This window comes from Nicotiana attenuata, unplaced genomic scaffold (genome assembly GCF_001879085.1).
Source record: "Nicotiana attenuata strain UT unplaced genomic scaffold, NIATTr2, whole genome shotgun sequence".
Taxonomy (NCBI): domain Eukaryota; kingdom Viridiplantae; phylum Streptophyta; class Magnoliopsida; order Solanales; family Solanaceae; genus Nicotiana; species Nicotiana attenuata.
The window spans coordinates 452440-477773 of NW_017670457.1; the positions used below are offsets into that span (position 1 = coordinate 452440).

Genomic DNA, 25334 nt, shown 5'->3' on the forward strand with positions numbered 1-25334 from the left:
TATTATTTGTTTATGATTGTGATATTATTGCAGTGGAATAAGGGAGGATTGTGCTGTACGGTAGGATCGAGTTGCGCGCCGCAACAACCTATGTGCTTCTATTTCTCTATACTATGTTGGTTCTTGGTATTTTTCATACGGAACTCTAAGGATTGGTAATTCTGATCGGTACTGGTTCCCTTTGAGGTTTTAGCTATTTTCTTCAGCTAGCTGTCTTATTTTGTTTAGTATTTCCTTTTTCTGTCTTTATTATATATACTTCGTGCATGATGTAGTGTGAGTGACCTGCCTTAGTCTCGTCATTACTTCGTCGAGGTTAGGCTCGACACTTACAGAGTACATGGGGTCGGTTGTACTCATACTACACTCTGCACTTCTTGTGCAGATTTTAGAGTCGGTCCCAGCGGCGGTTATTAGCATGCTCGGATTGGACAACTTTGTGGAGACTTAAGGTACAGTTGCGCAGCGTCCGCAGTTCCTAGAGTCCCATTTCCTTTTATTTAGCTGTGTATTTTCCTTTAGACGGCTTTATGTTTCATTCAGACCCTTGTATGTATTATTCTAGTAGCTCGTGCACTTGTAACACCGGGACCAAGGTTGTATTAGATATTTTAGCTATTTTAGCTTCCGCACATTACTTTGAATTATTGCAGTTATTTCAGCCCTTTCTCATTATTTAATTTAAACTGTTGAAAAATGAATAAATTGTTCTAATATTGGCTTGCCTAGCAAGTGAAATATTAGGCGCCATCACGGTTCCGACGGTGGGAATTCCGATCGTGACAGTATACATATATATATACATATATATATATATATATATATATATATATATATATATATATATACACACACACACACACACACACAACACAACAAACCCAATGTAATCTCACAAGTGGGGTTTGGGGAGGGTAATGTGTACGCAGACCTTACCCCTACCTTGTGAAGGTAGAGAGGCTGTTTCTGATAGGCCCCCGACTCAAGGAACAGTGACACACACATATATATAATACATTTTCCGACTATATTTAGTTTAAATGGTTGGATGAACAATTATCTAAGTTAATTCTTCTTTGAGGAGGCAGTTATTACCATAATCCATGCATGGCTAAAGGTTCTGTTTATTTTCTTATAACTTGTAGTTGTCAAACAAAGCTATACAAACCGACAATTGATCAGAATATATGGTTTTTCCATTAGAGAAAAGCTTCAAAAAGTTTAGATTCTTGTGATTGTAAAGAAAGACAAAGCATATATAAAAGTAGCTACCTCCTCCTATAGTCACGAACAATATTAGCCGATCAGTCGGAAATTTACGATTTTCTAGTAGTGATCAAAATGCCAAGACTAGATCCTTTAATAGTATCTGGGGTAATAGGAGATGTTTTAGATCCATTTACAAGGTCTGTAGACTTTAGTGTTGTTTACAATAATAGGGTGCAGGTCTACAATGGCTGTGGTTTGAGGCCTTCACAAATTGTCAACCAACCTAGGGTTGACGTTGGAGGAGATGATCTTCGCACTTTTTACACTCTGGTAAAGTTCTTTTCTTTCTTCTTCCTATTTGTCTCTTCTTTCTTTTTCGGGAGTCTTGGCGTAACTGGTAAAGTTGATGCAATGTGACCAGAAGGTCACCGGTTCGAGCTGTGAAAACAGCCTCTTGCAAAAATGCAGGATAAGGCTGCGTACAACAGACCCTTGTGGTCTGGCCCTTCCCCGGACCCCACACATTGCGGGAGCTTAGTGCTGCCCTTTAGAATAATGTGTTTCCTTGTAACCTATATGGATCACAAGTTTGAGCCATGGAATTAGTTACCGATCCTTATGCCAGGGTAGCACCTCCTTGGGGTGTCAGCCTTTTACGAACTCGGCATAAATACGAGATGCTTTGTGCACTAGATTGTACTTTTTTTTAAAAAATTTGTCTCTTCTTCCTTACTAGCTACTCCATAAGCGAATATAGTACTCCTTTTGTTCCAATTTATGTGTCGTGCTTTCCTTTTTAGTTTGTTCCCAAAAGAATGTCGTACTTTCTTATTTAGTAATAATTTAATTTTAGACTTCCTACTTTACCCTTAATGAAAGAATTTATAACCACACAAATATTTATTTGGTCCATTTCTTAGGCCTCATTTGTTTGCACTTAATGGAGGTCTGAATCTTAATCATTCAGATCTCAGACATTAAGTGCATTTTTAAAAAAAATCTGAATCTTAATTATTTAGATCGTAATAGTTAAGTGTGTTTGATTTTTTTATTTCATAACCACTTAATGGGTCTGAGGTCTGTATCATTAAGATTTGTAACAGAGACTTAATTTGAATAAGATGATATCATCCATATTCATTGTTAACTGCCGCCATCGCCTACTATTATCAACTACCACCATGCCACCCACCACCACTATACTCAACCACCACCACCATCATCCTCAATTATAGCCGCCACCATTGTCGACTACCACCACTCGCACCACCATCATTTTCAATGACAACCTACACTCATCCACCACAACTAATCACTGCATCATCATCAACAACCATAGCTGGCGTTGTCCATCATTATAAACTACCACCACCCACCACCATCTTCCTCAATCACAACTACCACCACCACCATCCGCCATTATTAACTATCACCACCCACCACCCCATCATCAATCATAATAGCTACTACTACCAATCACCACTAGCTACTACCCTAAGCTACCACCATCAACCAAATCTACCACCAACCACCACTTTTAGTTGGCAGCCACAAGCACTACCGTTAGCCATCACCACCAACAACTATCATATTTTAAAAAGCTATATATTTTAGTGATTGAATATTAGATTAATTAGTATTTTATTTGAATTTTATGTTTATTAATTTTTAAATAAACGTAAATTTTATACATTCAGATATTAAAAATCAAACAATCTTAATCATTTAGTAATCAGATCTTAATACACATCTTAACATTCAGATATGTATTCAGATTCAGATGTCTTAATCTTAATACACATCTTGATGTTCAGACGTGTATTCAGATTCAGACGTCTTAATCTTAAAAAAAAAACAAATGAGGCCTTATTCTCTCCATTTTTCCAAGTTCCTACATGGATTGGAAATACTTGTCATAGTTAAAAATCAATTAATTAGCTAAAATAAAGCCCTGACCATGATTAAAGTATTTAATTTCTTCTTTTTTCCATTCTCAAATATTTTTCCAACACTTACATCCTGAGTTTGACTTTTTTTTTATAATTTAAATTGGTTTACCTTCGCTGATGCTTCCTTTGAGTTTACGTGGTTTCTCCAAATTACACTAATATAATTTTTTTTTACATGATCAATATAAATTGAAATTATCTTCTTAATTTGTCATTGGTTTCAAGATAGTTGAAATCCTCTATGCATTTTTTGGAAGGTTATGGTGGATCCAGATGCTCCAACCCCTAGCGACCCAAACCTGAGGGAGTATCTGCACTGGTAAGGTTATGGTCCATTTCTTATTTTTTTCTATTCTTTTTGTTAAAAGAGAAAAATATTTCCTCCATTCCAATTTACGTGATAGTGTATAACTTCTCACGGAGCTTAAGAATGAAAAAAGCCTTTTGAAACTTGTGTTCTAATATAAATCATAGTATTTTTGCGGCTATAAATCATCACAGAATAAAATTAAATTATTATTAAATACAAAATTTAATTAAAAAATGTCCTAACTTATTTGGGATTAAGACATAGTAATAGTAATAATTGTTGTTTTTTGGGTGGACTATAAAAAGAAAAGAATATCAAGAAAATATTATTCTTAGTTTTGGCTTTGTGCTGCACTGACATTTGTACTCCAAACTTTCACAGTTGTACTTCGTTATTCACGTTGGCAGTTTTTTTATTTCTATGTAATGCTTTTTGAACACTAAAATTAGTTTAAGATCAAGCGTAGCGTGTATTATTGCATGCAAACCTTTCAAAACAATTGTATTACAAAACTTTTGAACTTTATATATAATCATGACTTTGGTTTATTAATTTTTGCTAGGCTAGTCACAGATATCCCAGCAACCACAGGAGCAAACTTTGGTAAGTTTCTTACAAAAAAAGTTAATCTTGACTCATGAGTTCTTTAGGACTGAATATTTGTTAAAAATTTCTCTACACTCAATATTTACGACCAATTAATAAATAAATACCATGAAACTGATTTTCCTTAGAGAAAGTATAATTTATTATACCCAGTAAGTTCATTATATATATATATATATATATATATATATATATATATATATATATATATATATTCAGTTTCTTTAATGTAAATAGTTTTATAAATTTACTCTTATAGTAGGAGTAGAAATTATTAGTGATTCTATTGTTATACTCGGTTCCAATATAATGTGCTGGAAATTTATATGCGGAAGCTCCATAATCCATCATATTATGCTGGAATTTCAGAGTTCCAACATAATATGCTGGGAGTTTATACGCAGGAGCTCCATAATCCAGCATATAATACTGGAACTTTTCGTGTTTCGGTAAAATAGTGGCTATTTTTCAATGACTTTGCAAACGCTGGTTATTTCAATTGCCAGCTCGAAAACTAGCTAGCCCATGCTATTTTCACAAGAAAGATTAATCGTGCATACATGACATACAAAAAAAGGACTTTTAAACAAATATACGGATTTTGTTGTTTATGTTTCCTAGCCAGTATACATAAATTATACATCTGTCGGTTATTTTAATTTATGTACAGGCAATGAAATTGTACGATACGAGAGTCCACGGCCTTCATTGGGAATTCATCGCTATATTTTCGTGCTGTTTCAGCAATTGGATCGAGGGGTTGTGAATGCTCCTGATATAATTGATTCTCGTCAGAATTTTAACACAAGAGACTTTGCGAGGTTTCATAATCTCAATTTGCCTGTTGCTGCTGTTTACTTCAATTGCAATAGGGAAGGTGGTACCGGTGGCCGTCGCCTATAAATAAGTTTAAGTTATATACATCGTTAGTGTAAGAAATTTTTTTACACTATTGGGTCCCATTTACTGGTAACATATTTTACTTTCAAGATTACAAATCTCATGTTTTAAGGAAACTTACCTGTAGATATCTTTTGGATGACCTGATAGTGTAAACAATACTTTATACTGACGGAATATATAATTTAAACTCATTAAGAAATAATGTCTTAGTAATACATGGATGTCAATGTGAGGAGTTTACTTGTTACAAAGTTACATGTAAAAGTATTGATGCTCATATTTATTTAATTAAAGGGGTATCTTATTATAGAACTATACTTCAGTTATTCCATTTTATGTCCTCAATTTTATGTTTTTGGGATGTTTTTTATTAAACTTTGGAGGAACTCTTGGGAGGCTAACGCTATGGGAATTGGAGGCTTGAATAGAGTTCTTTATTTTTCTCCATTTCTTGATTTCTACCCTTTATTTTATTAAATCAGTTGTTATTTTCGTGCCATGAGAAACTTGATATGAATGTTGTGATTCCTATCTTTGGTTAAATGATTTGATTTTAGCTTTACGAGCTAGCTAGTTATTTATTTAATTTTGCGCCTAACTGTTTAAATTGTTTGATCACCAATTCAATTTTATATGCGAATTCTAAATCGAGCTAGAACAAAAAGTTAATCTGAATAGGCGAATAAAAACGTAAAACCACGTAAACTCAAATAATTACTCTTGATCACAAAGTGACAACCAGAAAAACCAAATTAAAAAAGAAAAAAAAAAAAAAAGAGAGAGAGCCCTCGACATGTAGATTGTCTTAGGTTTAAAACGGAGGTGCAGTTGCAGTCCAATTGACCATTTAGTACAGGAATCTAAACTAACCACAAATAATAAAAAACGCCAAATTTGCCAACTCAATCCTCGTGTACTATCACTTATCTCTTTATTTGTTAGTTTTATTTTTCCCCATATATAATTATATGGTATTCGAAATTAGCTGACCGAACTTATTTAGATTCATATCGTTCAATTAAAGTTTCTTCATGACCAATAACCTCGAAAATCAAGAGATTACCTTCGCATAGCCTTCAATATCTGGATGGTCTTCTTATACTAGTCATCGATCTAAGGATGGAAGGTTGTGCTAAAGCTCGCTCTTCTACCCAAAGCCTTCTCTGTAGGCTCTGCTACAAGGTTAAATTGAACCGTGGATTTCTACCTGATACTATAGATGATGGTATTCCATATAAATGCACTATCTCATTAATATATATTTGGGCTAGCTTTTCCATAGAGTAAGTCATTCTGATTGGCAGGAAATGAGCTGACTTGGTCAACCGTTCAATAATCCCCCACAATGGTGTCATGTTGCATTACTGTCTTCCCAGACGCGAAACCAAAACCTTAAGTTTAGGGTGAAAACATCACATCCATTCAGCACATCGCTTTGATTCTTGTCCTCTCCGTTTTCATGATAGATGTTTTTTCACAATCTCATGTTTCATGCACCCTTGAAACGCAGGTTCGGCGTAATTGGTAAAGTTGCTGCTATGTGATCAGGAGGTCACAGGTTCGAGCCGTGAAAATAGCCTCTTGCAAAAATACAGAGTAAAACTGTGTACAATAGATTCTTGTGGTCTAGCCCTTTTCCTGACTTAGTGCACCGAGCTTCCTTTTTTAATGTTTCACGCACCCGTGATCAAAGTACTCATAGTTACTAATAATATTGTCGTATAACTATGGATAGGATAACTAAAAGATAGAATATGCTACTTGTTGTTCTTTTTATCGTCATTAGAACAATGAATCTAATAATTTATTAAATAAATAGAATAATAATAGTATAATGCTACTGTCGAATAAGCCTTCCCTATAACGAGATCATATCCTTGTCACTCACACATATGACTCTTTTAAGAATATTATCAAATATCTAAATCTGGAATATCAGCAAATTAATAATACCGCGGTCCAGACGAAATCCAAGTGTTGCACATTTTCTTCTTTCTTTGTTATGGCTAAGATTTCACGTGGCAATGGATCATTTTAACTTGAAAGTGCTCTATTCAGTTTTGCTAAATTTTTAACATCTTAATGTAACTAAATTTATAGAAAGTGGTACAAAATAACTAGTTATATAGGAATGAAAATGACTATAAAAAGATCTCTTGTGTTTTAAATTACTGATCTCTTACGTCTTAACGTAAGATGTCTAATACTCTAGTAAAATATTGGACCTTATAACTAAAAGAACATATGTAATGAGTCACAGGCTCAGGGGCGGATGTACAATTAAGCTAGTAATTAGTTCAGCCAAATTCGGTAGTTTTGATTCATATACTGGATTCAGCTAGTAATGAGTCAGTTGTTTTGGTTCACATACAATGTATGTATTCAAAAATTTATTAAATATGTATAAGTATTAAATTTTCAATCCAATAACTCAAATGATCGGCAAGTTCAGTGTCCATCTCTTAATCGATAAGATAAGTCTTTTCCTCTTAATAATAAGGTAAACCTCTTTTTTTTTTTTTGGGTAATTAAAGAATTTTATTACCAAGTATCAAATATGTACAAGTTCAAAACTGGAGAACCACTAAGCTATTGCCTGCAAGTTGGACATGAAGCCCCAACTGCAGTGAACATCTTATCTTCCTCACTATATCCATATCTCTTACGCCTATGGATAACTATTAAGCTCACTCAATCTACATTTTATCTTAGTTTTCCTGTTGCCTCTCTGAAAGATGACCTGAATTAATGATCTAAGTATCCCCTCTACATGCTGAGACTTAGCCTTGAATATTCTTGAGTTCCTCTCTGTCCATATGTAGCAGATGCAGCCTGCTAATGTCATTCTATATACTTTTGCCTTCGGTGCTTTCCCCTTCATTTCCTTTGTTGCCCATTCCACTTCTTCATTCCATGTCATTACTGATCTTTGAATCCCCTTCCATTTCAATAATCTTTCCCAAACCTCTCTAGTCACCTTGCATTCAGTACGACTGCTACCTTGTCTTTGGTATGTAGCCTTGATTGTAGTGCTAGGTTTAGTATAAAACCCCACCTAGGTACAACATAGTTGTTATAAGTTAGTTTCCTCCATGGCATTTTAGGGTAGTCTTCTCTCAACTGATGGCACATCACTTTTATGGAGTATGAATTCATTTTCAACAGATCAGTGATGCACAACCGTGCCTTTGACAGATATGTTTTAGCTTTTAGTATCTTGTTTAGAACCCAGGAGGCTTGATTGACTTGAACTTCCCAAATATTTCTTCCTTTCCCATAGTATATATGGACCCACCTTACCCACATCTTATCTTTCTTTGTGCATAGGTTCCACAGTAGTTTAATAACAGCAGCCTTGTTCCAGGTCTCCAGATGCAGTACATTAAATCCACCCGCTGTCTTTGGCCAACATACTTTTTCCCATGCTAGTAGTGCTCTTCTTGATATATCAGATGTGCCTGTCCATAGAAAACTTCTGCATGTTGCTTCTATTACCTTAACAATTTTCTTTGGTAGCACAAAGATTTGTGACCAGAAGACTTGGATTGAGAAGAGTACATTCTTTATCAACTGAAGTCATCCAACATATGATAGAAATTTTGTAGTCCATGAAGTAATCCTCCCTATCATTTTCTCTAGCATTGGTTTGCACTGCATTATTGAAATTCGTTTAGTGCTCAACGGGACTCCAAGATATCTGATTGGCAATTTCCCTTTGGCAAATCCAGATGCTGCTAGTATCTCCTCTTGCACTTCTCTACTGACACCTCCAAAGTAAATGGAACTTTTATCTTTATTTGCTATCTGATGATAGGCTATAATTGCATATTTTAGTCGCTTATTACACTCGAATTTACTGCACTTTAATTGAGTTTGCGCTTTAATCGCTAGTGTTTTGCACTAATTGTGTATTTTATGCCTTGTAGGTGTGATTCCGAGCTATATAGATGTTATGGAATGAATTTAAGTGATTTGAAGCTTTGAAGTCTGAGTAAAAGCTCAAGGAATTAAGTCGGGATCGTGTTCGGGGGTCGAATTTGATAATTAAGTACGAACGAAGACTTGAGGAGGCATATTATGCACTGTCTAGTAAAATAGACATAACTTTTTGCTCAGAATTCCATTTGGGCTCCACAATATATGTTTGGAAAGCTAACTCAAAAGGCTACAACTTTCATGTTTTACGCTTTTCCAAATTCCAAATGGAACAGGGTGAAAAACCGCGATTTTGCCGCGACCGCGGCAGAACCGCGGTAGAAGATGATTGCGGACAACTGAAAAATCAGAGGGCATGTTTGGCCGCGGTTCCACCGCGACCGCGGCAAAACCGCAGCAGGAAGCGAAAATTTCAAGGAGGGATTTTAAGTCCTAAACCCTATATTAAACAAAGGAGGCCGGCCAAGAACAAGAGAGGACATATTTTGGACACAAATTAGACCTAAGGAGGCGGAGAGACACTACTTTAGGGTTAGACAACACCCTCGGAGGAAAGAACACATTGGGAGCAAGGCGGAGAATTCTTCTACGAGTTTTTTCCTTCCTCTTCCTATTTTTCATTATTGGTTATGACTTTTAGTATTGTAGTTTTACATACTATTATGAATAGCTAATTTGTTATCTAGAGCTTTGATAGAACCTTTTGTAGGATAAATTCTTGTTATGTTTTTATATAATTGAGCCATAGCTTTTCTCTATTTGTTCAACTACGTTTATATTCTGGTTGATTGAAGAGCTCTCAATTAGCTGTGCCTATTTAGTATGCATAACTCGGGAGAGAGTGCATATTTAGGTAATTGTTGAACAACACCACTCCCAGAGTATATGAGGGATCAATAACCGAGGGTTTAAAGGTGGGATTAGGGATAACGAAGCCTTAGGTGCGATCTGAAGTGAGCTGTATTAAAAGCCAGCTAGCGTAGCTCGGGAGAGTGCGTCTAGCAAATTGTCGTAATTACTCGGGAGAGATTTACGGTAATAAGAGTGCTCATGATCGGTAGAAAATACTTAGGCGAAATTATAGAAGACATAGCGGGAAGGATTCCGACAATTGGGGAAATCATATCTCTAGACCTCCTTAATCTTTTCTCTAACCCTCAGTATCGTTAGTTGTTAATTTACTATTTTAATTTGTTAGTTAATTAGTTAAACACAAGAATCTTAATATCTATAAGTTAGGAATTGTTCAAGCTTGTCTTCTTGGTGATAGTGAACAGCTGTAGCTAAACCTTAGTTCTCTGTGGGATTCGACTCCGGACTTGTAAACCGGATTATATTTGCAGTGACCGCTTAGTCCTTTTTATAAGGCATAGTTGGGCGTGATCAAATTTTGAATCAGACCAGAACACCTTGAGAATTCATTGAAACAATTCATGAGCAGTCGTATTGATCCCATATCTCCTTCTACTGAAAAGGAGCAAATCATTAGCAAAACTCAATTGTATAATCTGCATTTTTGCATATTTTGGGTGGAAATTAAAATTTGAATTTCTTTGTAAAGTTTTAAGTTTCCTGGTTAGGTACTCCATGGCAATCACAAACAAGAAGGGGGACATTGGGTCCCCCTGTCTTAACCCTTCTTGGCTGGAAATGGTGCACAAGGTTTCCCATTTATAATGATCGAGTACGACACAGTTTTAACACATGTCATTATCCACTCTATGAATAGTCTTGGGAAGTTCAGAGCATTGAGTACTTGTTCCAGGAAAGGCCATTCTAATGAGTCGTATGCCTTTTGCATGTCTATTTTCTTAACTAGCTCATGGCTAATTATAATGTTATCAGAGATCACTGTACCCGGGATAAATGCTGCTTGATTATGATCAACCAGGTAATTCATAACTCCTTATAGCTTCTTGGTTAAGATCTTTGATATCAGTTTATACACTATAGTGCAATAAGAAATGGGTTTGAATTGTTTGACAGTAGAGGGTTCTACCTCTTAGATTTCACTGTCAAAAGGTGCGGAATAGTAAAGTTCTTCTTTCTTAATTAAAGATCGGGGGTATTATAACTTTTAGCCCGTGCCAGAAATTATTTACATCTGATAGCCGAAAAAGTGTATAAAATTTATCTAATTTTTGTATATAACATACAGAATGTATATATATAAAAAAAAAAATTATACATTTTTTGACTATTATTTTTACAGCGGCTATACAGTATCATTTTTTTTTAAAGCAAATATACCACTAGGCTTACCGTTGTACTTCGTTATTCACGTTGGCAGTTTTTTATTTCTATGAAATGCTTTTGAACACTAAAATTAGCTTAAGATCAAGCGTAGTGTGTATTATTACATGCAAACCTTTCAAAACAATTGTATTACAAAAAATTTGAACTTTTTATATATATGATCTAGTGCTTCATTTTAAAGATTATTAAGTCTGTGAAAAAAGAAAAAGAAAATATTAATCACGACTTTGGTTTATTAATTTTTGCTAGGCTGGTCACAGATATCCCAGCAACCACAGGAGCAAACTTTGGTAAGTTTTCTTACATAAAAAGTTAATCTTGACTCATGAGTTCTTTACCACTGAATATTTGTTAAAAATTTATCTACACTCAATATTTACGACAGATTAATAAATAAATGACATGAAGCTGATTTTTCTTAGACAAAGTATAATTTATAATACCCAGTAAATACGAAATAATCCCTGGTTAAGGTTCCAATAATAAGAGATGGTGGAGGTAGGATTTTAACTACGCAGGTTCATTATATATATATATATATATATATATATATANAACTGAAATTGAGTCATAATCTTTTCTTCAAAGAGCATCAAGATCCAATCTAAGGTCAACACAAGAGACCAGGTCAAGAATCAAGATTTGACTCCAGAAAGCATATAGATAGGAATTTTGTAACTCTTAGTTTGCAGACATATATAGTTCTCTCTCTTTTCCTTTTGATGTAAGCGGCAAGTAACAGTAACAACAACAACAACAACAGCATCAGTCTAAACTCCAGTGCCTGGTAGTCCCAACTACCAAATTTCCCAGAACTACACCGACCTGATTCCTCTAAACAAAGATATGTAGGCAACCGCGGAAGCAAGGTTCGGTCACCTTTTTTTCAAAAATTGCTTCCATTGGAGTAATATGTGAGCAAATATTAGCTATGGCATTCACTTTTCTTTGCACGAAAACCCTTCATGTTCTCGAGCAAAGAGGGGCAGCTCTAAACACCTAATTTTTGCACTATTTTAACATCTCCTACATTCATTAGTGTTTTATTATTTTAATTATTTTATCAATTTTGTGTCTTTAATTGCATATTTTCTATCAAAAAAATACCAAAAAGAAAAATAGTTCTTCCTTCATTTGCGCATTTTAGGAATTAACTAACGATTCAATTAGTGAATTAATCTAGTTAATTGATCATTTGAATAAGTTGTTTAATTAATTTATTTGTTTGTGTAAGTTTAGTTTAATAAGTAGGATTAAGGAAGAAATTGGGCCAAATTTGAAAGAGAAAGTGGCCAAGAGTGCAAGACAGGGGCTGCTATGGGAGGATTTAAAATGACGTAGTTTCAAGAGAAACTACGCCGTTTTGGTTAAGTAAATAAAAATCTATCATGGCCATTCATTCCATCTTAATCTAATGGTCTAAATTTGTCCTCAACTAAAATATAAAAGACCAAAAATCAGATTTTTGGCTTCATTTACACCCAACCAAAACCCTAGACCTCTTCTCTTCTCTCCCTCTCTTATATGCCGCCATCGCCACCTTCTCCATGCTGGCTTCGCCGGCCGGAAATCGCCGCCACCGGCGGACCACCTCCAATCCACCCCAAAATCTCACCATCTCTTCCTCTCACTCCCCTCATTCCAAATCCACAACCCAAATCCCCCAAATCTCCACAAATAATCAAAAAAAATCAAACCCTAGTCGCGCCATCACCACTGCCGCCGCCGCTCGTCGTCCAAACTACACCAAAATTGCACCACCTCTTCCTCTTCTCCCCCTCTCTCCATATCTCCAACTCAAATCCTCAAAAAAAACCTCACCATCGCCGGCCACCACCTCCACTGCCGGCTACCACCACCAAGCTGCCACGCCTCCCTCCAGTTTCCCTCCCCAACTCTTAAGCGTTCTTTTCTTTGTGATACGATGATGGCGCCAAGGCTGTGATTTCAAGGATGGCCGAACCATCATCTATCATCAAGAAAAGGGTGCTCAAAGGTCGGAATCGTCGCCTCGAGCAGTGGTAAATACCAAATCTCGTCCTTTTGTTTTTTTTTCTTATTCTCATCCAGTATGCCATGCTTTGATTTTCAATTCATCTTTTGTAATTTTGTCATTCAATTGTTAGTCTTTACTGATTATTAGTGCTCCAATGTGATCGTTCTATGTGTTAGTATAGTTATATTTGGAATTCTTGTTGTTCGACCTAGCCGGTTGAGTGGTTCGTTATTGTCTATTAGTCCCGATTTTTGGTTCTTCGACCTAGCCGGTCGACTATTTTGTGTGAATTTGTTAAGTTTGAATTTTCAGTTTTCCGACCTAGCGGGTCGATAGTTAAGTGTTTTATGCTAGTTTCATGAAAAAATCAAAAAAAGATTAGTTGAATCGTTTATTTAGTTAGTCGTTTGTTAAGTTGTTATTAGTCATGTGTGATAATTTAGTAATGCTCGTTTAGTTTCTGTTTAGCACGATAGTTTGTAATCTCAATCGCTTCATGTTAGTTTGCACAAATCAAATTGATTTGAATCTAGTTTGTTTGAATACTTAGTTTGGTTACCTTTTAAGTCTTGTTTCTGCTGTATCAATCCATAGTTTGGTTAGTTTGAAGGTTTGAGTGTTAAATTCATCTATTTGTTGATAAAGATAGAGAGTACTTGAGTGTAAGGCCTTTATCTGTTTGCTTTTCACTGTTGCAAACTGTTTTGGAGGACAATACTCCAAAATTCTGCCCACAGTTGGTAAAGCAAACTATTCATCAGACAGATTTCTGGTTTTGGACAGATTTTTTGTCAAAAATCTATCATTTTGGACAGACTTTTGGCTAAAAATAAAATCTGTCCCAAAAGTCCTCCTTTCCTATAAAGGGAAGTCTTTCCATATCATCTGGGGGGGGGGGGGGGTTCTAAACATCCTTTACACTCTGAGAAAACACAAAGCTTTGAGAAAAAATCAGCAGCTAAACATCGGAAAGTGAGCTGAAAAACTGAAAGTTTGTGAGTTCATTCTTCCTTTCCTAAGTCGGTGAGCTTTTATTTTGAGTTTCTGGGTCACTTCGGGTTTATAAGACTGTTGTTCGGTTGTTGTTTTCGCTGCTGGAAGTTTGCTAGTTTGTTGTTATTCTCTAGTTTGTTTCTCCGGATTACATCTTTGCTGTAGTTTATTTTTCTACCATTCAGGTAACTTTTAAATCTATTGTAATGCAGATTCTCGATATCGAATGACTGAAGATATGGATCTCTCATGGCTCTTTGAATTTGTTGATATACTTTACATGAAATGGATGTTATTCAGTGTGTTATTCATGTTTTAAGTATATGCTAGAATCGTAGAAGTTAGTTAAGTCACTCAAGTTCCCTTTACATTCAAAGTTGTTTACTCGGTTAAGAAAAATATAAAGACCTCATTTTTAACCATGTTTGTTTAATTGAGATTTTTGTGATTTACTTTCAAGATTCCTGTATTAATGACTTGTAGCTTCAAATGCCATAGTCAACATAATGTCTCCATGATAGTTGAGTTTTCTTCTCTTTAGCATTAAAAGCATTGTTGGTTTGCTGATTTTATGCTTAGAGCAGCCGTAATTTTGAGTTTCGACTAAATAGTCAAGGTGTTTATGTTGCTAATGGGTGTGCAGTCTGATTAGTGCCATGTTGGTGTAGATGAGTAGAAATATTAGTTGGCCATTAAGAAATAGTTGGTCAAAAATATAAAATAGACAAAAATAATATTGGGTAGTGGGTTTGCAAAGTAGAAATGAAAGAATTTTGGGCTGAAATACTAGGCCAGCGTGATTAAGTCCAAACTATTTTAATGGATGGTTCATCTCCCTTTCGTAATTTCAGTAGGCCCATATCTTCTTAATAAGCTGCTGGGCCTTTTGTAAATAATTCCAGCAGCCCAATACCAAGTGTCTTTTCATAACTGGCCCATTTTCACTTGCTAACAAGGCTGGTCCAACTTTCAACACCATGTTTGTCTCACAATTAATTTTCAATAAAAATCAGTTTCTCCACTACAAATTAAAATAATTTAATCGCTTTCTTAATTAACTAATTTAAGCGCTATAAAATTAGTAGGCGCGATTTAACTCAAGGAATCACTTGCGTAGCGTGATGTTTAACATTCAATAAATGAATTCAATAATCTCATACCATACCCATTAGTTTTAGTTAATTTTTAGTTTAGGTAATCCTTTGCTGAATTTGCGGATTCGCTTATGTAGCGCGATAGTTGACTAATAATTTTCAAGAATTAATTTTTTCTTTTCAAAAGTAGTAATTTCTCAAAATTACTACAAATAATTGATTGTCATAATTTCGGATTCGCTTGCGATGCGCAATTATGATAAGTTAATTAATTTTGTTATTCGCCACGCATTCGCTTGCATAGCATGGTCATGACAACATAATATTATGCAAATAATTTTTTTAATTATTCTAATAATCAAGAAAATAAAAGCGGATAGGTAAAAATTATATAAATCACAGTTTGTCCAAAATTAACTCCAGCCAATTTTAGTCAATAAAAGCGATCGTGCTAGAATCACGGGACTCGGGGAATGCCTTACACCTTCTCCTCGGTCAACAAAATTCCTTACCCGGACTTTGTTTATGCATACCAATAATAATAGAGTCAAATCGTCCTTTGACTAGGGATTCAAATAAAAGGTGACTTGGAACACCCAAAAAACCAATTCCAAGTGGCGACTCTGTAAATAAAATAATCCCTACTTAAATTTGTCGCTTTAATTGGAAAAACTCTTTAACCCACAAACTCATAATACACATATCTATCTTTATTTGGGGGTAGAAAAAGGGGTGTGACAGCTATGGCGACTCTGCTGGGGATAATCAGAATTCGAGCTTGTACATTTTGACTTTTATTTGGCTTTATTAATTTTGTATATACTGGGATTTATTTGGGCCTAATGTGCTGCTTGCTTGCTTTTTACCGCTTTGATATTGTTCAACTGTAGCTGTCTTCTCACGCACCCCCTCTGAGTCTTCTTGAAATTAAAATTGGGCATTTGCTTGACATAGCCCGCTTTCTTTGAGATAGCCGAGGTGCTTGTCACCCGGTGAAGGATTTTAGTCACACATGTTTTAGGCGGGGAGCACCACTAGCTAAGCCGGAAAGCAATGCTACCGGTACGCTGACCCTCCTCGGCTCGAGTTGTCCGCTCGAGTAAGCCAGTCTAGATACCTTCTCCAATAGGATTTAAACCTAGAAGAACAAACCTCATGCTGGATATCCCTAGTAGGTTCGCTTTATTTGCATCACATGCATTTGACTTAGCGAAGCTCAGCACAGGGGCCGGGTCCGTATAAGACAGGTATCCTCTTTGAGACCATCATGTTCACTTATGTTCTACTTGGAAGGCTTGCTTGCATTGTTGACCGGCTTTAGGAAGTTAGTTGAGCGGAATTATAAAAAGAAAAAAAAATTATTCTCCTAGTTTAGTACAAATAATCCTTTTTTTTACTAAGATTTTTTTTAGTAGTCCAGCGTGAGGTGTAAAGATTAATTTTCATAAAAATCAAAAGAGAAAAATACTCGGTTTCACGGAACTACGCGGGTTTGATTCTCACGGGATATGAGATACATAGGCAACCTCCATCGGGTTCAGCCCATATTTTTCAAAAAAAAGAAATAAAGCACAAAAATTACACATGTGCATAAAATTTTCGATAATAAAAAAAAATTGCTATTATTGGTCACCTTTTACCATTTTTGCCCTTATGTCCGACCATTGTAGCTGAGAAAGCTTTAAACCTTCTAGGGAAGCGCTGAAGGGTCGTTTTTGTAAAATAGCTACTTTGTCCATTTTTTTCACCTTTTACCGTTTTGCCCTTATGTCCGGCCATTTTTGCCAAGGCAGCCTTAAACCTTCCACGGAAGTGCTGAAGGACCGTTTTTCATAGAAATGGCTATTTTATCTAGTTTTGTCTGGTCATATTTGCTGAAACAGTTTTCGAACCTCTCCCGGGAGTATCAAAGGATCGTTTTTGTAATAATAGCCATGTTGTCTATTTCTGCCTACTTTTATCATTTTTCCTTTGTGCCAGGCCATTTCTGCTGAGGCGGCTTTAAAAGCTTTTCTCGAAAGAATCAAAAAGGTTATCTTCGTAGTTATACCCATGTTTGCCCTTTTATCATTTTGTTCTTGGCCCGACCATTTTTTAGGACCCTGTTCAGAAATGTTAAGAGGACAATAGGTATCTTGATTTTCATGAACTGCGCACTCTTGACTCTATGCAAGATACCTAGACAACCCTTTTATGGTATGGTGTCGCGTCTAAATCGGACAAATTGATCAAGTCTTACCATTTGGGTCACAATGGATTGGTCTTCAAAATTGTATCTTCCTCCAACGAGGGTGTCCGCTCTTTAGTAAACCCTCACTTCAAAATGTGGCTGTGGTCAGTTACTTGAGTCCACATTGCCATTTCTAACCTTCATGAGTCAAACTCCAGGGTATCAGAGATTTTTGTATTATCTAAGCTTGCATCAGTCCTAACCTCATGTTCTGCCACTTAGGTGCAATATGGATACAATGAAAAGAAGATTTGACAAAAGGCCAAAAGATGACGATCCCCCACAAATTTGGCTTGTGCATAAAACACCTCGGTTGTTGAGCCAATGGTGGAAAAATATGGGCATTTGTGAGCAGGAAAAGATAAAGGATCATCTGGGTCACTTTGTGAATATTATGGAGATCAACCCAAGGAGGGATTTAATCGAGGCATTGGTGCATTTCTGGGATCCTAATAACAACGTATTCCGTTTTAATGGTTTTGAAATGACTCCCACTTTGGAGGACTTAGCTGGATACACAAGGTTAGGTGATGAGCTTCGGAAGAAGACCATTGGCCCCAAGGGATCTCACTGGCAGTAAGTTCCTTGATCAGATGACAATCAGCCAAAATAAAATAGCAAGAGTGGAACGAGGGCACGTTCGATTAGATTTCTTGTACGACAGGTATGGGTGTTCAGGTGGATTTTCAAAGCATGGAAAAGAGTTTGATACTAAAATTGGATACAAATCTTGGAAAAGCCATGGGCGGAAAGCATTCCTAGTGGCATTTCTAGGGACAATGGTTTTCCCGAGGCATGACAAAAATGTTGATATTCGATTATCTGGCATAGTCACCACTTTGTTGAATGGAAAGGACGTCACTATCATTCCAATGATATTGTCCGATATTTACCATGCCCTGACCAAGTGTCGGGAAGGAAAGGATTTCTTTGAGGGCTGTAACATCATACTCCAAATATGGTTTTTAGAGCACCTTCTCAGTCATCCCGCACGGGTAAATTTTAGTGTTCATTGGAGCAACAATGAGCTTGGAGATGGGTTTGAAGATTTGACTGAAGATAGTAGCTTCCCCAGGGGAGTCAAAGCATGGAGAGGGCATCTTCAAAAGTTGACCGCTGCTGAAATCACATGGACCTACCACTGGTTCTCACAAAAAGAAGTCATATACAGGTCTTACCACCATTCGTTTCTGATTTTGATGGGTCTTCGGGGTTTTCAACCATATGTGCCTATGAGAGCCCTACGCCAGTTAGGTCGAAAACAGGTAGTACCCATAGTGGAGCACATGCAAAGATTCACATGGGAGGTAATATCAGAAGATCATGTTCGTGAGGCATATGCTCAGCAGGTTTGGGATGAAATTAAGGTGCTTGAATTTCACACTACGGTGGAAGATCAGGATCGAGGAGAGTTAGACCCTGCATATTTCGAGTGGTTCTATGACCAAGATGCTTTTGGATCCAGGAAGGAGACAGTACTGAAGAGCACGACGGAATGGGAGACTGAAATCAGAACATGAGTAGGGCAGGTCAAGGAGGAAATAACAAGAGACTATGAATCCATCATCCGGGCTCTACGTAGGGATATAAGTATCGCCAATGTGAATAGGTATTTGCAGTGCTTTGAGTTTAAAGAGGAGAAAATCAGATTGACACATGAAGTTCAAACGCTTCAAGCACAACTTTAGCAAGCGAGAATAAGGTCTGCTGCTCAGCAGCATGCAGCCATTCCAAAGCACAAAGAAACGCATTACAGCCTTATCATCCATGATCTAAGGGCTCGGGCCAGGGCTGCAGAATCAGGTAAGAACCAGGTAGAGAATGAGCTAGCAAAGGTCCAAAACTAGCTGAATCTAGCGTTACAACGCGAGGCGGATATATCGGACATAGCCAATAACCATGAGCGACAGATCCAGTTTTTAAGTCAGAGCCAAGAGCATATTAGAAGGAGGGTCTATGACGTGGCTACTTATACCGCTCGAGGGTGTGTGACTTGTCAGGGTTTGACACAAGAGCAATTTGCTATGGTAGCGCCCAACTTTGCACGCCACATTGCCACAGACTTGAAGCGCATATACAATGATATGGGAGGTCAGCCGCAGGAACAAGCACCTTGACTACAATGATGCTGCTGGAGTCTCCTGCAGAGATCAGAGTCTTCATTTAGCTGGCAGTCCACTTTGATTGTTCATTTGTAATCATCGAGTCTATAAGAGTCTTTTGGTGTTTTGAGTCTTGTTGTTTTGCCTTTTATTTTTATTTTATTTTTTAAAAAAAAGAATCTATTTAAGTCGACTTCGGTCTTATTTAAATGTAGTCCTTTTAGGTTGTATCTTTATGTAATTTTCCTTTTTTAAGTCTTGTATCAAAAAAAAAGATAAAATTTTGAAAATCAATGAAAAAGATTCTGTTTAAGAAAAATTCGAAAATGAACCAAAAAAAAATAATTTTTGTACACTAAAAAAAACCTTTGTAAATTAAAAAAAACAAAAACAAATAGTCATGTCCCTGAACTACGTAATGATCTGATTCATGCGGCGACATGATACGTAGGCAACCCCCAAAAGGTTCGATCGAAATATTTTTCAACGGCTCTAAAATAAGGCAAGGTGTAAAAAACAAAAAAATAAAAAAGAAAAAAAAAGAGAGGAATAAATAAGAGCGTCAATAAGCAGCAACCTTATAAGCCGGAATGAAACATGAAGCCTTCCAAAAGCATGTTAGAGACGTGATAATGTTAGGAGCATAGCATATTTACGTGTGATTCGTATTTATAAAATGCTTAACCCTAACACGTTTGTTGCCTCTTATATAGTAAGCTTAAAGGTGGTTGGTTTGTGGTGAAACTGGCAACACATCATTACTTTACCAGATCTAAGGGGAAGGTAGCGATGGCTAACAATGATGAAATTGAGTTGGTCAGTGATGACCCTCTGGGTCAAGCGGTTGAGCAAGAGTCGGAGGAAGTAAGAAGATTGAAACATCAACTGAGTGATTTGTATCAGGCTCGGGTCTCTGGTCAGCCTCCGCCTCAGGGTCCCTCTGAGGGAACTTCCACCATAACCCAGGCTATTCAACCACCTCTCCCTACAACGAGCGATCACATTCTACCACCGGGGTATGTGCCAAACTATAGCATCCATACCGGCCCCGGTATCTCTAATGTGCAGCCTCTTGCCGCACCGGTTAGGAATACACCTCTCGTCATGTCTGGTGCACCAGCGCTTACCATCCCCCCACCAAATCCTATGACGAGGCCAAATATCGAGCCACTATCTCATGCTTATGATGGCCAATACTACTCTCCAGATATGGCTTTTAAGGGTTCGGCTCCACACAATCAAACCCCACAGTATGAGTTACCTGCTGAAAATGAAAAGGCTGTAAAGAAAGGAGAGCCAGATGAGATAGTCAGGAAAATGAAAGGTCTTGAGCAGAACATAAAGAACATACAAGGACTAGGTGGTCACAAAAGTGTCTAATTCAGTGATCTATGCATGTTCCCTCACATCCATTTGCCACCAGGGTTCAAGACCCCAAAATTTGAGAAATATGATGGACACGGCGACCCTATCGCCCACTTGAATAGGTACCGCAACCGGCTGAGGTGTGCATGAGGAAAAGAAGAGTTTCTGGTGGCTTATTTTGGGGAGAGTCTGGTAGGGGTAGCCTCTGAATGGTTCACTGACCAAATATCTCTCACTGGCATGTTTGGGACGACATGGCCCAGACCTTCGTCAAACAATTTCAGTACAACATTGATATTGCGCCAGATCGCAATTCCCTGTCCAATATGAAGAAAAAGCCGACTGAAAGCTTCAGGGAGTATGCCGTTAGGTGGAGAGAGAAAACATCTAGAGTTAAACCACCCATGGATGACAATGAGTTAATCACTGTCTTCCTTCACGCTCAGGATCCTGATTATTTTCAAAATATGATGGCTGCAATGGGCAGACCTTTTGTTGATGCAATCAAGATAGGAGAAATGGTCGAGAATGGCCTCAATACTGGCCGAATTATAAGTCAAGCGGCTCTCAAAGCAGCCACCAAAGAAATCCAGAATAGGCCGAATAGCCGTGTTAACCAAAAGAAGAAAGATGAGGAGGCCATGATGACATCACGGGCAAAAAGAGGCCAAAAAGGAGCATCTCAGCCCCCAGATCCACAATACTCAGTTGCTCCACAGTATGCAACCCAGTCTTATGCCAAACCATCCAATTGCCAACATATACGGGCCCCAACTTTAACATACCTTCATTCGCGACATCAGAACTCTCAATCACTCTACAACGCTCGTCCAAAACAAGAGTATGAAAGGGAACATAAGCGGAGGGACAATTTCACGCCAATCGTAGAATCCTACACAAGTTTGTTTGAAAGTTTGAAACGTTGTGGCATGATTGAGCCGCTTCAAGGGTATGTTCCTGATCCATATGCAAAAGGTTTTAACCTGCTGTACAGTGCGTGTACCATTCTAATGTCCAGGGGCATAACACTGAGGATTGTTGGGCTTTGAAAAAGGAAATAGAAATGATGATTCAAAAAAGGATGCTCGTGGTCCAAGATAATGGCACCCTAAACGTCATGACAAAGAACACAATGTTCGGATAATTGACAATGTTAAAGAATATGGGGACTCGGTTTGACAAAAAGGTCAAGGACCCGTCCACTGAATGTAAGGCGATCAAAATTATTAAAGGTCTTGTTTGATGCTGATGTGCAAATGGTAGCTAAGATGCCGAGCTTGGTAATTGGAAAGTCACTCCTCTCCTTGCTGGAAAGGAGTCTTGATAACTTATTTTGTCATTATTTCTATCATCTGGAATACTTCGAGGTTGTGATCCAGATGTTGTTTGTTTGTCCTGTCATCAAACCTCTCTATCCTTTAACCAATGAAATAAATTTTTTTGCTTTGTGTCATTTTAATCCATTGTGTTTAATTGTTCTTGCATATATAATTCTTTCACGCCAATTTTAGTGACATGACATGCATGCGGAGTCTTCGGCTAGATTTTAGAAAGCCTATCCAATCTTGAATTGAATCGAGAAAAGACACTTGGAGGATAAATATGAGGTTGAAGAACTTTGATGATAAGCCTGTCACATGGAACCAAAATAGTCATATCCGTAGAGGTTAAAGATGTTTATCTCAAACCTATCATGAATACCGGCTTAAGGATAATTGAAAGTTTTGTTGGGCTAATCGATGAAAGGCTTTTTGCCATGGCCTGCATAATCTGATCATATCAGGGAAGATGACCCAAATACCCAAGGAAGGTGCGTTCCAGGGAATTTAAAATGATTAGCTGGTACTGAAGTGCACCCTTCTACATCAGGACAAGGACCAAGAAAAGGTGGCTCCAAATTGTCAAAAGTCATTTGTTACGGAACTATACAACTGACAAAACCAAGAAGAGAGTCATGTCCATCAATGCCGAATTTGAGAAGAGATAGAATGCTTGGCATTCTTGAGGCTGGGAGGCCCTTTTTTCTGCTACCCAAACACTTTATACCCTTCGTTACCCCTTTTGAGCCTGTTTTATTTTTCTTTGACCCCCCTCTTTTGGAATCAAGTATAGAGTCAAAAAAAAATTGAAGATCCATGCCATTAGAAAATAGGAGTTGGGGCAATTTGTTGAAAAAAAAAAGAAGAGAAGAAAAAGAAAAGAGAAAAGAAAGAAAGAAAAATGAAAAGAAAAACAACAAAGGAATCTTTCGTGTTAGTTTGAACTACGTTTGACTTGATTCCTTTAAAGGATACGTAGGCAGATCTACACTAGGGTTCAGTCTAACCAAATCAAAAATAAAAATTCCCCAGTATCTGAAACTGGGGCAGATTTTTTTATTTTATTTTATGTTTTTAAGAGTCGATTCCAAGAGTTGTAAATATACAACCCTATCATCTTGAGTCTATTTTGAGCCTTAATGTGATCCTTTCTTTCTAACCCTCTCCAAAAGCCTTCCAAATAAAGATCTTCCAAATAGTCTTAAGAATGCCAAGGGAAACACGCAATAAGCAGCAATTGTCACACAACGTAGAACAATGTCAAGTTGCTCGCACAAAAAGGCGAAAACAAAGAAGAGATAATGAATGAAAATGAGAGAGTCTTATTGGTGAAAACCCTCATGGGCACTGTAAGGCGATGGTAAGTAGAGATAAATAAATGAGAGAGGCCGGTTGGTGAAAACCTTTCAAGACACTAGCGGTCAAAGGTGAGCTGTGATTTGATGCAAATGATTGGCATAAAGAGGCCAACTTCAAAAACAAAACGGAACAACAAGAAGAAAGGGTATATTGGTTGGACAGATTCGGTCGCTCAGTCCAAAATGCATGTCATGATCATTAAAGTTGGCTACAATATTCAAAGGAGCCCCTTTTTTCTTTCTCTCCCCGTAAAGTGGCATTTTCAGTTAAATATTATTCCTTCTCACTTTTACATCGCATCATTTTGTCCATTTGCATTTTTATTTTGAGTCAGTCTTTGTTAAAACAACCGAGAAATGATTTCAACATATGTTACCAGCTTTCCAATTAAACAAAGCGAGTTCTATCATGTCACATCGAAGAGGACATACCCAGGAAGCAACATGCATAATAAGTTTGTTGAAGCTAAACGAGATCTGAGGGTTCATTCCAACGGATGTTCCAAAAGTTCGCTGGTCTATTTCTTTAGAATCCAATAAAGAAAGGGCCACAAAATTGGTCACTGTTTCTTGGAAGTGCAAAATAAAGCATGTGGGGCACACGCGGCATTGACAAAGGCACGAATCCATCAGTGATCTCCTCTGATAAGCCGAACAAAGTGTTTCAAAGAAATCGAAAAGGTCGCTAAGCAACATTTGCTTCATGGGCAAAGTTGATAGCACCACAGACACAAACTGATATCGGGTGCAAAATAATCAAGTTTGATTTTTAAAGGAAAAAACCGCCCAAGTGAAGACTTGCTCTATAGACAAGGTTCAACAACACTTTAGAAATCCGGTTATGAAACAGTCGGAGGCGACATTAGAAAGCCAAAGTTTCCAGAACACGGTATAGAGCCTCCTAGCCGTTTGGTACCATTACTGGCAAATCAGTTCTCTATCAATGAGGTTGCCGCATATTCAAACTGCTCAGGGCATTCAAGGCCACAAACCGACCACTTTGAAAACTCACAAATCTTTCTTTATTTGAAGTAGGAAACAAAGTAGTGTAGAAATGAAGTTCTCAAAGGACGAATGTCACCAAAGGTAAATTCTTCAAAGTCTGTGCTTTTTCTTTCTAGATATGCCTATAATCACATAATCAACCACTGCATTTTCCAGCATAAGGTACATCGGTCCTTAGTTGAGGTTCCATTTTGACATAGAGCACACCACTCTCTAGTCGCGTGTTTAGTATAGGGTACACCAATCCATAGCTGAAACCATAAGGTACAACAATCTTTAGTGAGGTTCTATTTTCATACAAGGTATCCTATCCCCTGGTTACTTTCTCTCTAAGTGATACAAGGCGCCATCCCTTGGTTACATTCTCTCAGCGATATATGGTGCCAATCCATGGTCATATTCTATCTCAGTAATAGAGGGTGCCAACCCCTGGTTACATTCCTTCTCACTGATACAGGGCACCAGCCCTTGATTATATTCCCTCTTAGTGATACAGGGCGCCAACCCCTAGTTACATTCCTTCTTAATGATACAGGGCGCCAACCCCTGGTTACATTCCTTCTTAGTGATACAGGGCGCCAACCCCTGGTTACATTCTTTCTCAGTGATACAGGGTGCCAACCCCTGGTTATTCCTTCTTAGTGATACAGGGCGCCAACCCCTGGTTACATTCTTTCTCACTGATATAGGGCGCCAACCCCTG

At 37.4% G+C, this 25334-nt stretch overlaps 1 protein-coding gene across 1 annotated transcript; it reads left to right on the plus strand.

Moving 5' to 3' along the window:
- The first annotated feature begins 1315 nt into the window (after nt 1-1315).
- On the plus strand, nt 1316-5286 carry LOC109239691 (protein FLOWERING LOCUS T-like). The gene is made up of 4 exons (XM_019406277.1): nt 1316-1539; nt 3416-3477; nt 4031-4071; nt 4745-5286. Exons 1-4 carry the CDS (start codon nt 1342-1344, stop codon nt 4975-4977), a joined length of 534 nt encoding a protein of 177 aa, XP_019261822.1. The 5' UTR covers nt 1316-1341; the 3' UTR covers nt 4978-5286.
- Nucleotides 5287-25334: the final 20048 nt, after the last annotated feature.